Raw genomic sequence first — 13,674 nt, forward strand, 5'->3', positions numbered from 1 at the left:
CAAATGCTATGCAAATAGCCACATTGCCTCTGTAAAAGAAGTCAGTGCTTAATTTATTTTTGTTTTAATAAAATCTGAATAGAAAAATGAATCCCAAAGTGAGTAGGTACTCAGCACTTTCTATAATAAATAATTTTGATGTCTGAATACCTTTAAGGAAATGGCATCGTAAGGCTTGGCACTACAAACTGTGCAGACAACAGGTTGTCATAAAATAAATTAACATTTGCTGCCTTCAGATGAAAACAATCCAAGATCAAGAGCCACTGGGACAACAGCCAGGACAGGCATGTAGACATAAAAAACACAGCTGCTGCTTCTTAAGAGATTGGTGGCTAGACAGAAACAGGACAAACCATGGCTTTTGCTAGCTTAGCAACAGAATAAACCTAGTGAGCTGCTCCCCTGATGGTGGATCAGCTGGAAATAAGGAAAAAAAGGCAGAGAGCTGGAAGAATACAAAGCAGACCTGCCAGTGGTCAGTGTGAAACCTTCATCAAGACAGAAGGTAAACAGTCACTACTTGACTTCAGGACAACTGCTTGAACAATACAAAAACTAAAAGGTCATAAAGCATTTCTGGGGAGTTCCTACTAAATCCAGAGGGTGTGGACAGTTTCAATAAGTGCACACAGAGAGGATATCCAACATAAAGTGAAGCATACTTTAACATGGGCCATGAATTATTCTATGGTATTTCTTTGTATTCAACCCCTAAAATTTTATTTTTCGACTTAAAAAATAGCAATTTGAAAAATGTTTTAGTATGTAAATCTTCAGTGTTTTAGCCTAAAGCATCATGGTGCAAACTCCAGTACATGTGTCAGTCAATGAATTTCATTTAGCCTTTCCAACAGTTGTAGTTTCTTATGTTCCGTAAAGTATTTCAAATGATGCCTCCTTTACTTATCAACACTATATATCAATATGGCATCTATAAAAAGCATTTACCCCTCAGAAGCTTTTAGATTTTATTATCATACAACATTGAAAACATATTAACTTCACTGTGATTACAAATAAATGTAAAAAATTTCATGGGAGTGGAAACTTTTTGTAAGAACTGTATCTTTAATTCCTAAAGTAAATATACGTTTATCTAACTATGGAATTTCACAAAAAATTGGTAACAGGTAAAAGTGTGAAGCAACCTTTGCTATTATTTTTATTGTCATTTATCTTTAAAGAATTCCTTTTTAATGTTTGTCCCTGTCAGATAGTATTGAAGAAATATTTACTTTGGTAAATTTAAGGTAAATTTCACTGATGACGTGTGGAAATTTTTACAGTTCAAAGCTTTAAGGAGGAAGACTGACAGTCAATAAAGGTGGGATGCATATGTTTATATAGTTGTTGAAATGTTTTTTTGAAACTTTTTCATTAGACAGTACAGATAGCATGTTAAAAATATAAAGTTATAGGACTGTAATTTATTGCTGGCTAAAATAAAATTTAATTTGTAGCAGTATATTATAGGTTTTCTTTGTATCAGCACAAGCTCCCAACCTTATGCAGCTACATATGCACTATGTACAATAAAATTATACATTAAGCTACATTATAAATATTAAATTTATTCTTACAGTAAAGTGTTTTCTCTAAAAATAGGATGTATAGGGACAACCTATGTTTGCAATACTATATTTGTTATTATAACATAGAAGTAATAAAAGATGTGTAAGATACATTAAAATAAATTATTCACAGTCTACTATATTTTTTCATTTCAACACCCAATTGTCCCAGATTAGTTCAAAGTGTATAGTTGCAAAACTAACCTATTGACTTTAAACTTCATCATTATTTGTTTGTAGCATGTTTTTCACCCATTGCTGTTTCATATGTGGCCACAAGTAAGAAGATAAAGATGGTGGGCAACTCCATGCCAGTCTCCAAATAGCCCTTAGGAAATTCATGTAAAGCTTATAAATGAAACATGAGTGGCCTAGTGCATGTTAATGGTGCTCTATCTACTGTCCACACTTATCTCAGGATAGATAATAACATCTGCAGTGATTTAATTTATTATATATGAGTCAATCAATCAATGAAGATATAAAGAGAGACTGAAAAGGGGCTAACTGGCTCACAACAGGCATTTTGAGTAACAGGTCTCTGCTCTTACACAGTTATTAAAAAACTCACAGGTTAGCAGAGAGAATATCAGCTGTGGAACAAAATTGTGATCTTTTTTTTCACTTGCCGGGATGAATGACTGGCACACTAGCAAAGACCTTAAAATGTAAAAAGAGAAAATAGGATTGTAACTATATTGTCCCACCACTTTACAATGTGAAATAAATGAGGACATTATCATGCAAATCTGAAATATCCATGGATTCTAAGAGAGGAAGGAACTAGAGGGTTATCGCTGTTACTGGGGAAACTCTTAAAAATTTGGATTGACCAGTGGGAATTTTCTAAAATGTTCTCAGAATGTGAAGCTACTTACAATGCTAGAACAGGCTGTAATCAGCATGGTATTTAATTCAGTTTAGTCTTGCAAGGTATGCATGCATATATGAGCCCAGTCAACGATATACTGCATTATTACAACACAGGAAATCTGATTAGTTAAAACACGTCTTTTCATGCACAAAATACTAAGCACACACCAGTATGTGATGTACACTGAAATATACATATACAGTATATATTGTGAGTGGTGCTTAAACACATTATTTGTTATTTGATTTTTAGCAATTTCAATAGCTGCCAAAGTAATTACAAAGCAAATGTGAGAATAGTGGCTGAACAGAATCGTTTTCCTCAAGCTGTAACAGCACTCAATTGAAAGGACATTTTGTTTTTCATCCTAGTTTCCAACTGTTGTTTGGCTTATGCCTAAGTGACAAAACAACATTCTAAAATCTTATACTTGAGCATAAACAATTTGAACAAGTTTAAAGACATGTTAAATGGTGAAATCTCATGTGATACTGAGTAGTTTATATCTGGAAATTGCTTCCTCCTTTTTCTGCCATTTGCTTTTGTGGAGTTTTGGAAGGTTCTGTTCTGTATGAGGGTGAGAGCTGTGACATTGTCTTGAGCCAGTAGGGCTGGCTGAGGGGACTGTGCATTCTTAACAAGTGGTATTCTGTGGTATTTTAGCCAGGACCTCATAGAGTTCTATGGGGTCCCAACAACGTTATATTTGGTTTGAATGCTAGACAAAATGGCTGTGAAAATCTTGGTAGCATAGGATTAAAGAAATCATACATGACCCACCAATGAGACAGGCATGACTTCGGAAGGAAGACGAAGCAAACTGGCATCATAACGCAAAGGGTTGGGATACGTTGTAATACAAGATAGATGTAGCTAAAACTTTTAAGCTGGCATATATTGAAGCCCTAAAAAGTGCCACGGCCCTTACAAATGCTGCCTATAAACTGTGCAACAAACCAGGGTGAAGCACTCAGAATTGCCCAAATGGCTGGTCAAAAAAATATATTAGAAAATTACAGTACAAACTGTTTTTACCATGTATAACACAAAAGAGATTGAGAGGTAAAAAGAAACATGTTTATTTTCTTTTTGGCATCTAAACAAACCTTACTCTTAAAATACATTTGAGTATGTAAAATAGGGGGCACGACAGAAATCATGAGGATCGAGGTATGTTTTAATGCATAATATTATATGCCAAATAGAAACCAAATTTTTGAAAATTTGCCCATCAAGCTTATACTAAAAGATTTTAGAGTCTGCATTCAATTATGCTTGGCACAGACTAGAAGATATTTTAAAGTGTAATGTTGTTACAAATATGAGGCACCTCACACATGCTTTTGTCCTGTAGTCTGTTTTGAGTTCTCGGACCACATACTAGAAGATGATGTCTACAAAGAACATTAAACACTAATAGACTTTACTCAAGATTCAAGTCCTCACTGTCTGGGTCTTGGATTAAAAAGAACTTCTCTAAAGTAAAAATGTGACTTCAAAATGTACATGGCAGATAACAATCAAGTTCATATTTTGTAGTGAAAAATCTATAAAGAAATGGTCTATCTTCATCGTTGACGTGTGTTATTTAAGTTATTTCACTCTTCTCTCATTGGCTATTAGTCTTTCACACATTAGATCAAGATGTGTTGCTTATAAAAAGCCCTGTGTTCTCCTATACTACAGAATTTGGAGTCATGACTATGGAACATGTTTAACATTTAGGATCTGAAATCAGTTTGGATTTGATTGGCTTGAGTAAATCAGGAATTTTAAGATTAGTCACCACGACATAACCTGTCTTAAACCTATTTGTTTAAGACATTAAAATTGGGACATCTTTACATGTTGTTAATAGAGTGAAATCTCGCCAAAACCGGGCCAGTTATTCTGTAATGTAGGCTTAAGTTTGAAGAAGCCAAGAACAAACCTCAGTTTGAACTTAGTACAAGTTCATTACAATCACATGTGATATTGCCTTAATAATTTAATTAATACAAGGAAGCAATGAAAAAAATACCATAAACAGAACCCAAGAATTTATGTCTATAAGAAGAGAATGAACTACTCCCAACCTGACTGACTCAGAAAATATCTCTAGCAAAAGCAGCTTGGTGCATTCAGTATTTTAAGAGACTCTTGGCAGAAAAGGGCAACATGTTGCCAAAGACAAAGACTGAGGCTGTTCTTGAGAAGTAACATTATGTTAACAAGAAAGAGTGAAATGGCATAATTTGCCAAAGAAGAGGCCAGCATGTCACAAATAGCAACAATAATTATGCAACTGGTTTTTTAAGTCCAAGTTTTTGGTTCATAAAGCTTTCCTGTCTTTTAAGTAAAACACATCAGGAGCTAAATGTGCTGCCATGCATTTTGTTTTTTTTAATGTGTTTTTTACCAACTTCATTATATCTATACTGCACAGCCCAAACTCTTTTTAGAGTTCACCTTAAAAGTTCACCTTTTAGTTCACCTTAAAAGAATGCTGCAATCTGACATAATTAATCAATTTCTTATAAAAATAGTTTAGAGTTGCCAAATAATACACTGTAATCTGCATGTGTGGGAAATAAACCAGAGTAGGTGAAGAATATGAAAATGCCATACAAGCAGTGAATAAGTGCTGCCACACCACTCTGTAGTTCAAGATTTAGCAGGTAACATTATTATTTCTGTTTACATTTTTTGAGTTAAAATACTTCATACTTTCTGAAACTTTTATTAATGTCAAAATTGTAATGTTTCTTTATGCAGTTTCATTAGTTTCATTACAGTCATTGCAAAATCACCTTGTGATTATTAGTTTTATGTGTCACTTCCTCTATCACTTCCTACTTGTAATATAAATATATTCATCATAGTATAATGTTCATCTTTGTACTTTCTAATGGTTAGCTAAAGAGCGCCTTTATCATTGCTAAATGATTAATATATCCATCCATTATCCAACCCGCTATATCCTAACTGCAGGGTCACGGGGGTCCGCTGGAGCCAATCCCAGGGCACAAGGCAGGAAACAAACCCCGGGCAGGGCGCCAGACAACCGCAGGGCAAACACACACACACACCAAGCACACACTAGGGACAATTTAGAATCACCATTGCACCTAACCTGCATTGACTATGGGAGGAAACCGGAGCGCCCGGAAGAAGCCCACGCAGACACGGGGAGGACATGCAAACTCCATGGAGGTAGGACACAGGAAGCGAACCCGAGTCTCCCAACTGCAAGGCAGCAGCGCTAACCACTGCGCCACCGTGCTGCCCATGATTAATATATGTTATTTGAATAACAAGACACTAATTCAAGCTCTATATAAATTAATATGATGATATTGTTATTGTTTTCAGTGATGAGATAAAGGGCTTTATTTTGAACATATAGTTTGTTTGCTTGGCACTTCATTCAAGTTTGTCTCTTGCCTATTTCTGAATAGGCTAAGTCACCTTGAATTGGACAAGCCAATACCAATAATGTCTAGCTAGATTAATTTGCTTTATTAGAATCTGTGATGGCTTGAGACTGTTAAACGTATTGAGACAATTTAGAAGTTGTAGCAATGTAGCAATGTAAACAAAGAGAAAACATTTTTTAGTGTCCACCTACAGTAAAGTCATATTCTTCAATGTCACAAGTGACTTGCTCAGGTTCATATTGTTTGCCACCAGCAGACAATGAAATGGCAACTTTAATATTTTTCTCTCCCACAGCTTCACCACAAAGTCACAATGTCTGCCTGAATCATCATGGTATCCAGCAGTGATAAATCTGGCCATTCCTGGCTCTTACTCAGTCAAGACATTCCTTTTTAATCAAGTAATAGATCAGTAAATGTGTAAAGTTCCTTACTTTGTGAGTAACATTACAAAACACATTACAAAACAAAGTAAATAATACTTTAAAAAAACAGTTTAGTGTAGTCTAATTAAAAATATAAAAAAGAGCAAATAAATGGAATTGGAAATTAAACTAACCTAGACAAGGACCTCATGGTGAAAACCCACCCAGATACCAGCAACACAGATAGACACCGGACGGACAATTCCTGGGTGTGGGATTTCAACCCAGAACACCGGAAAATTGTTTTACCAAGTAAATAGTTTCATGTGTTTGTGCTGTGAGAGGTCTTCTCTATTTTTCAAACATACAATATTTAAATGTTCCACATTTTTTCTTTTTTTACACAAAGCTGAAAAATGAACAGTGTTATTCTGATGCTCAATTAGTTTCCTCAAAAAGAATAAAAATGACTATTATGATTGCATTTTCTGTACTCCCAAGTCATTCAGTATACAAGAACTGCATAGGAATCAATAAAAACATGGTAAATATTGATTTAGAAACTTTTTGAATTCAAGTACATTTGATCGTGCATATTAGTACATGTTCTCCCCGTGTCTGCATGGGTTTCCTCCGGGCGCTCCGGTTTCCTCCCACAGTCCAAAGACATGCAGTTTAGGTGGATTGGCGATTCTAAATTGGCCCTAGTGTGTGCTTGGTGTGTGGGTGTGTTTGTGTGTGTCCTGCGGTGGGTTGGCACCCTGCCCAGGATTGGTTCCTGCCTTGTGCCCAGTGTTGGCTGGGATTGGCTCCAGCAGACCCCCGTGACCCTGTGTTTGGATTCAGCGGGTTGGAAAATGGATGGATGGATAATAGTACAAAATTTCAAATTACAAAAATAATTTTCAGGGTTGTCCTTTACTGTTTATTGAAAATTAGGCACAGGGCATAATATAATAAAACAATACTACAGAATAGGTAAAGTGTACATTTTTCAAAATGAGATTAATTTTATAGTTTTAGAATTTTTTTTCATAGCGCTAGATATATTCAACAAATGTTCGATTTATTCGCAAGATATTTTACCTCATACTTTTACTTAAAGAGCATTTACATAACAGATGGATATCTAAAGTATTTTAAGATGGAGTAAGAAATAGGATAATATACTGGTATATTAATGTGTTTCACACCTTTTTAGACTGATGGAAAGATTTAAATGTATTTTTGTATGCATTTTGCCCATTATGTAGCTGGTGATGCTATGACAATATCCATCCATCCATTATCCAACCTGCTATATCCTAACTACAGGGTCACGGGGGTCTGCTGGAGCCAATCCCAGCCAACACAGTGTGCAAGGCAGGAAACAAACCCCGGGCAGGGTGCCAGCCCATCGCAGGTTATGACAATAGTCTGTCAAAATTAAGAAAATATGAATGCCCTTGAAGGAGGAGAAAGACAAGTACTCATGTGGCGTACACCTCTGAAAGTTTAATTTAACACATATACACAATTCTTAAAGCTCAAGCAGGTCAATGTAAGAATGTTTCATGGTTAAAGCATGCATTCTGAAATAATGGAATTGTTAGTGGCACACTGGAGAGTGCATGCAGTGAGACTGGGGCGCTGACTGACCTAGGACAGTTGGACTTTGGAGCTAGAATTTATTTTTCTTTGTTTTGTGTGTCATTTAAATGACTAACAACTTAACTTGTATAAAACTACTTTCAATGTATATAAAAATATGTATTTGCATGCAAATACTTGGTGTTTTAGTGACATGTAATTTTGCATTTTTAAACCATAATTTTTAATAGCATCTTGTTCAACAAACTGAGGGGAAATTCACTTTATATAAATAAACGTAAACAGAACTGACTTATAGTTGTCCATCACCATTTTTCTATAATTTTTGTCATCATATATTAATCTTCTTCTTATTATTAATATTATTAAATCACATTGTTAACTTAAAAAGCACAATGGCTACTATCTTCACAATTAAGAGTTTGCTCTTGTTCTTCAGCTGTTTTGATCTGTTTGCAAATTTAATTTTATTTGCAGTATTTATTCCTAAAACTTTATTTTTGGTTGCACTTAAAAAAAAATAAAATGAAAAGCTCAAACATTAATTTGTTTTATTAGTTTGAGAACCTAAAGATTTTTGGGACTTGACTGCAAAGGAAAGAAGCATGGAAAATTATTGCTGGTAAACTTAATATTTGAGGTAAGCAATTTTTATTTTTGGAATACCTCATAATGTTTAGTTATTGTCTATGGCTGGTTACTTACTAAAGTTAGCACACATTTCACAGCTAACAAAATGGCTTGTCTATCAGTGAACGTAAGGTTGTTAAATATTCTAACATTGCTATTTTATGTTGGAGGAAAGTTTTGCAGAATATGATAATTAAAGGGGATGCACAGTAATGTGGACTTTTTGTGTTATGATCCTGCCAAATCACCATAGCCACATGTATACAATGTATACCATCTTGTTACAATATTTAGCTCATGCTACTGTGGTTGTATAATTCCATCTTACTGTATAATGTAACACTTTTTTACCATCAACAAGTGAATGTCCTACAAACATTTGAGTGAGGGTGAGTGAAGGGATTTTGTATTTACTTTGAAGAACCAGCAGTTGAGGCACCCAATAAGACATTAAATTAAGCAATTCACTGTTTTTTCTTGCTGTATAATCTAAAAAAATACATTAGAAATATGGTGCTGGGTAAGAGAAGGTTAACAGGCATGCAGCAAGAATTGTATTTGCTTTAAGCTTATATTTACACTGTTTATTTAAAAAGAATTAAACAGTTTCACTCAAAAAAAAATTAAAGTGCACTACCAGTCTTGTTCAGGAGTAATTAGCGAGCATGATTTGTAATAGAGAATTATCCTATTAAACAGTGTACACCCCTACGGGTAGCATGGCAGGAGACATTAGTCCAGAGATTTAGGTGCACAATGTCCTGGAATGTCAACAGTTAGAGATGGAAAATTGTTGTAAAACCTCGAAGAGCTAAATCGCAACCTATGTGTTGGTATGATAGGTCACATTTGAACCAGAGGGGCACTGATGTTTTAGGAATGTGGTGTATGAGTTGGTTGTTAAAGTACTTGGGAGCGGAGACAGTGAGTTTAAAAAAGCCAGGCTAAAAGTTTATTTAAGATTAAGAAACTGAAATACTAATAAAAATACAAAAGTTAACTATAAAATTTCTACCCTAAAAGAAATAAGCTTAAATATAATTAGTAATGCACTAATCATTGCTAGTCTTAATGCCAGAAGAATTCAAAGTAAAATAAATGCTATGGAGTTACAGTATATGTAGCTGCCCTCACATATGATGTTATAGCAGTACAGTAATAGGATCTTGACAGATTCCTAGTGATGGAGAAAAACATAACATAAATGGATATTCTGTATTTAGAAAACACAGTGTCACACATGTGTGCATAGGGGACAGTTTAAGGGGTCTGGTGATGGTAATTCTCTGCTTGTCCAGGGGTTGGCACTGTGTGATAATGCCTTCTCTTTTCCTCCCAGTGCAGACCAGAAGTTTGACAGCTTTTCCAAAACCAGTGTCACTTCCAGTGTCTGTCTGCCTGGACCCACGTTTTCCTGCCAGAAGTCCACATAACCAGAAGCTCTGCCATCTTCTAGTCAGTCACTACTAGACTCCCGTCTGAAAAGACATTTAATGCACTTAAATCATGTTTTGTTTTTCTTTTGAAATTCAATTATATGGGGTGTGGCCACAGGTGTCCCAACACTTCAAAAATTGGTGCCCCAACACTTCTCATTGTGTCCTCTTGTTCTTACAACAGATAAAATCTTAAAGGTGACCATTTACAAAACAAAAAATTAACACCTGCATATACGGACTGAACATGAAAGCAGCAACACAGAGATGTAATGCTGAAGGGTTTTAAAGACCCCCAATACTTATAACAATATATCAGGAAGCATCTTTTTAATATATCCAAAAAGCAAGTAAACAGAGTACTTTTATATCAAAGACATTAATTACCAAAATATTAATAAGGAATATTAAATACTAAGAATAGAAGCCTATCTGTATTTATTATTTTGTAGCAGTCTGAAGAGTATTCAGAGGGTAACGATAACCATATCATTGGTCTCTCATAATTAGTTTCAGAAAATAAATACTGCAGTCCAAAAAAAGTAGATCTCTATACCAGGCCCTAGATTAAAGGAAGTTAAGATAGTAGGGACTGAAACAGAGCTAGCTTCAGTGATAGAGTCATGTATGTTGTGTTGTGTTGCATTAGACTGCATGTTCAAAAAATAAACTAATCTCCACCAACTATTTCACCAATAGGTAATTTATTATTATTATTATTGCTGTTAATGCTTTGTTTTTATTTGAATTAGTCACTGCTGGTTTTGATAGCACACATATGATATAATAAACTAATCATCTGCCCAGCCGTCTAAGGTTAATCATGGACAGAAGTGTCAGAAAGGTGGCAATAAGGAATCCCTTTATGTAAAACTTTGCCTTCCATTCACAAAAATCTCAAGTGGGATGGGGGTGTATTACATATTTTAATTGTTTAGGGGAATTCATGGCCTTATGTACCTTACTTTATGGGAGCTGCCTGAAATCACATACTTGGTGAAATTTAAGAGGTAACTATGATGACAGCAAAGGTTACAGGGAGGTAGTGTTACCAAAATGGACGATGTGATCAATGACAGATGACATAGTGTTGATTAACAAGGATATCATCTGCACAAACACTCACACGGATGGATATTGCAGTTATATAATAAAGGGATTTTTCCATCCACTCCTTCATCCATTTTTTTTCAACCGACTTTATGCAAGGCAGTAACAAATGCTGTGTACAATGTCATTCTATGTCATTACAGCTGAATGCACCTCATCTTCTTTGTAGAATTTGTATCTTCTCTCACTTCATTTACATGTTTTTTTGTTTGTTTGTTTTGGCTACATAAACCAGTTTCATAATCTCAGGTACGCATGTTAGATGGTTTGGATGCTCTAACCTGACCTGTATGGGTGTGTTTTTGTGTACACAACTGTGTCCTGTAAAAAACTGGGATCCCATTGAGGATTGGTTTTCCAGTGCTGCCAGGATAGGGCCTGTCTTCTGATAACCCTACATTGGAATGAACTGATTCAACAAATGTAAAGATGCGATAACAAGTAGTACATTTTACAGTACATATGTTTTGTGCACATGGTTATTGCACCAGTTGTGGGAAGTTAAAATATCTGAGTCTAGACACAATACAGACATCTGTAGCAGCAGTGAAATCCAAACATGGCTTTGGAATAGCTATATTTCTAAGATGAAATAGAATGCTTAGTCAACTCATCGTAAAATGCATCCTACTTTTAAATCATATATATAATCTCAGCTTTGTAAAAATCAGGTTACTTGCAACTATGACTAAAACATTATGGGATATTAAGTTAACACTGTGATAGCAGTGAAAGTATTCTACATTTGGATGTAAAAAGTTCACTGTGAACTCATAATGAATTTGAAAGAAAACAAAATAAAGAAGCAAACCAGATTAAATATTTGAAATTGTGTTGAAGGTCTCATTTGTTAACTCTCATTGAACTGAATATTTTATTAGCCTTGGAAATTCTGCACAAGATTATTCTCCATACTGTATGTAAGAAGAAAACACATCTGTAAATTCAATACATTTTTCATGAAATAGGAATGTAAATTAGGTAATGTTATTTTCTTTTTTATTACATTTATGCATTACGTGAGTACACACTATGATATGAAACTAAGCCACTGTTGGTCTAATTTCAAAAAAATCCAGAATAATTAAAACATTCAAATTATATATAAAAGTTTTAAAAATAAAGAATTTTCTGTGGAACATTTTAGTATACAGTAGTGTAAAACGTTGAATTCAAATACTAAAGGAATACGTAAGGCAGATGTAAGCTATTATATGTTGTTGTTAATGCTTGTTTCTTCTGAAATGAATGTTAAATTTATAACCTATGATTTGAGTAAAAAAATCTGACTTGTAGTGAGTGCCATGCTAAACACGAATATACTGTAACTACAATTTATATTTTCAGCAGCATTTCTAACAGGGACTTAATCACAACAGCTGATTGCATTTTAACATAATACACTCCTAAGGTAAATTGAGGCATTAATATCTGAAGAAGTACTACATTTGTACATTATTTTTGAGACTAAAACATATATGATAATATGATTAATGTAAAAAATCAGAAAACTGATCTTGTCAGTGTCTTAACAGAATGAAACTTAAACTTATTAACCAGTAATTTGTGAGTCCAATCAAGATCAGCTTTATGTGGAATTCTACTGTAGTTCCCAAATTAAACTTTATTCAAATTTATTTTTAACATCTTTTTAAAAGTTTATAGTGAGCATATGTATCATTTAATATGTGTGATACAATTAATTAATGTGATTTCATTTTCATTTGAATAAAAAAAACTCAATTAGTGACCCAAATGAAAAAAATAAAATAAATATTTTTAAAAACCTTACCAAAAAGTGACAGCACTCCGCAAGCAGTCCAGATTATGAGTGACATTCCCACACTTCCAGTATTCATGAGGATACCTTTTGGTGAAATAAAGATGCCAGCTCCAATAATTGTTCCAGTTATAAGTGAGATTCCTCTGAGCAAAGTTACTTTCTTTTTCAGCTCCACTTTATCACTAACTGTTGTATTGTTGCAGTCCGAACTGTCAAACTGTCCAGAAGAATCCCTTTTAGCATAACCTCCATTGGAGATGCTGGGATTAACAACAGGTTTACGGCCCATAGCAAAGTTCTTTGCCTTCAGATTACATCAAACTGTGGCTGTTCAAACAGGGCAGAGCGAGGGCTGGCAGCTAAAGCTCAAGCTTTTCTTGTAGCCCCACAGCAGGCAGCTGTCTCTGTACTTTACTGTTGGATGAACCCACTCTCTTTTAGATACCTGCTTTTCACTCCCTGCCAACTGCCTTGTCATTATGATCCAGCCCCTCTTGTAACACCCAGAATTACTGTTTCTGCTGTGTGGAGCTACTGCTACTAATGATGAGATAAAAATCCAGGTTTGCATCAGCCACTAGGAAACTTCAGCATTAGTCAGCAAAATACAGTAAAATGACTACAAACAAGTAATGTGATCCTTATAATGAGAAAATGATAGCTTGCCAACAGGAACTTGTGTTTTTTTTTTTTTTTTTTTTGCTTAAGGTAAAAAAAAAAGAAAATCATGTTTAAGGAGGAAGACACTACCCTAAACTATTCATGAAAAATATAGCCAAGTCACTAAGTTAAAGCACATACAACCAAGGTCATAGGAAAGGTTCCAACTTGTGTAAACAAGATTAAAGTTAAGCACTTATTACTCAGCATGTATAAACAACTTTAAAGTTTGCTTT

At 34.6% G+C, this 13,674-nt stretch overlaps 1 protein-coding gene across 1 annotated transcript in view; it reads right to left on the reverse strand.

Moving 5' to 3' along the window:
- Positions 1-13,387, reverse strand: part of slc7a11 (solute carrier family 7 member 11) — a 119,983-nt gene extending 106,596 nt beyond the window's left edge. The window contains exon 1 of the mRNA XM_051928244.1: positions 12,788-13,387. Within this exon, the coding sequence (XP_051784204.1) occupies positions 12,788-13,067 (280 nt within the window). The 5' untranslated portion in view covers positions 13,068-13,387. The remainder of the gene's footprint in view (positions 1-12,787) is intronic.
- Between the last annotated feature and the right edge of the window lie 287 nt (positions 13,388-13,674).

Source organism: Erpetoichthys calabaricus, chromosome 5 (assembly GCF_900747795.2).
Source record: "Erpetoichthys calabaricus chromosome 5, fErpCal1.3, whole genome shotgun sequence".
In the NCBI taxonomy this organism is placed as follows: Eukaryota; Metazoa; Chordata; class Cladistia; order Polypteriformes; family Polypteridae; genus Erpetoichthys; species Erpetoichthys calabaricus.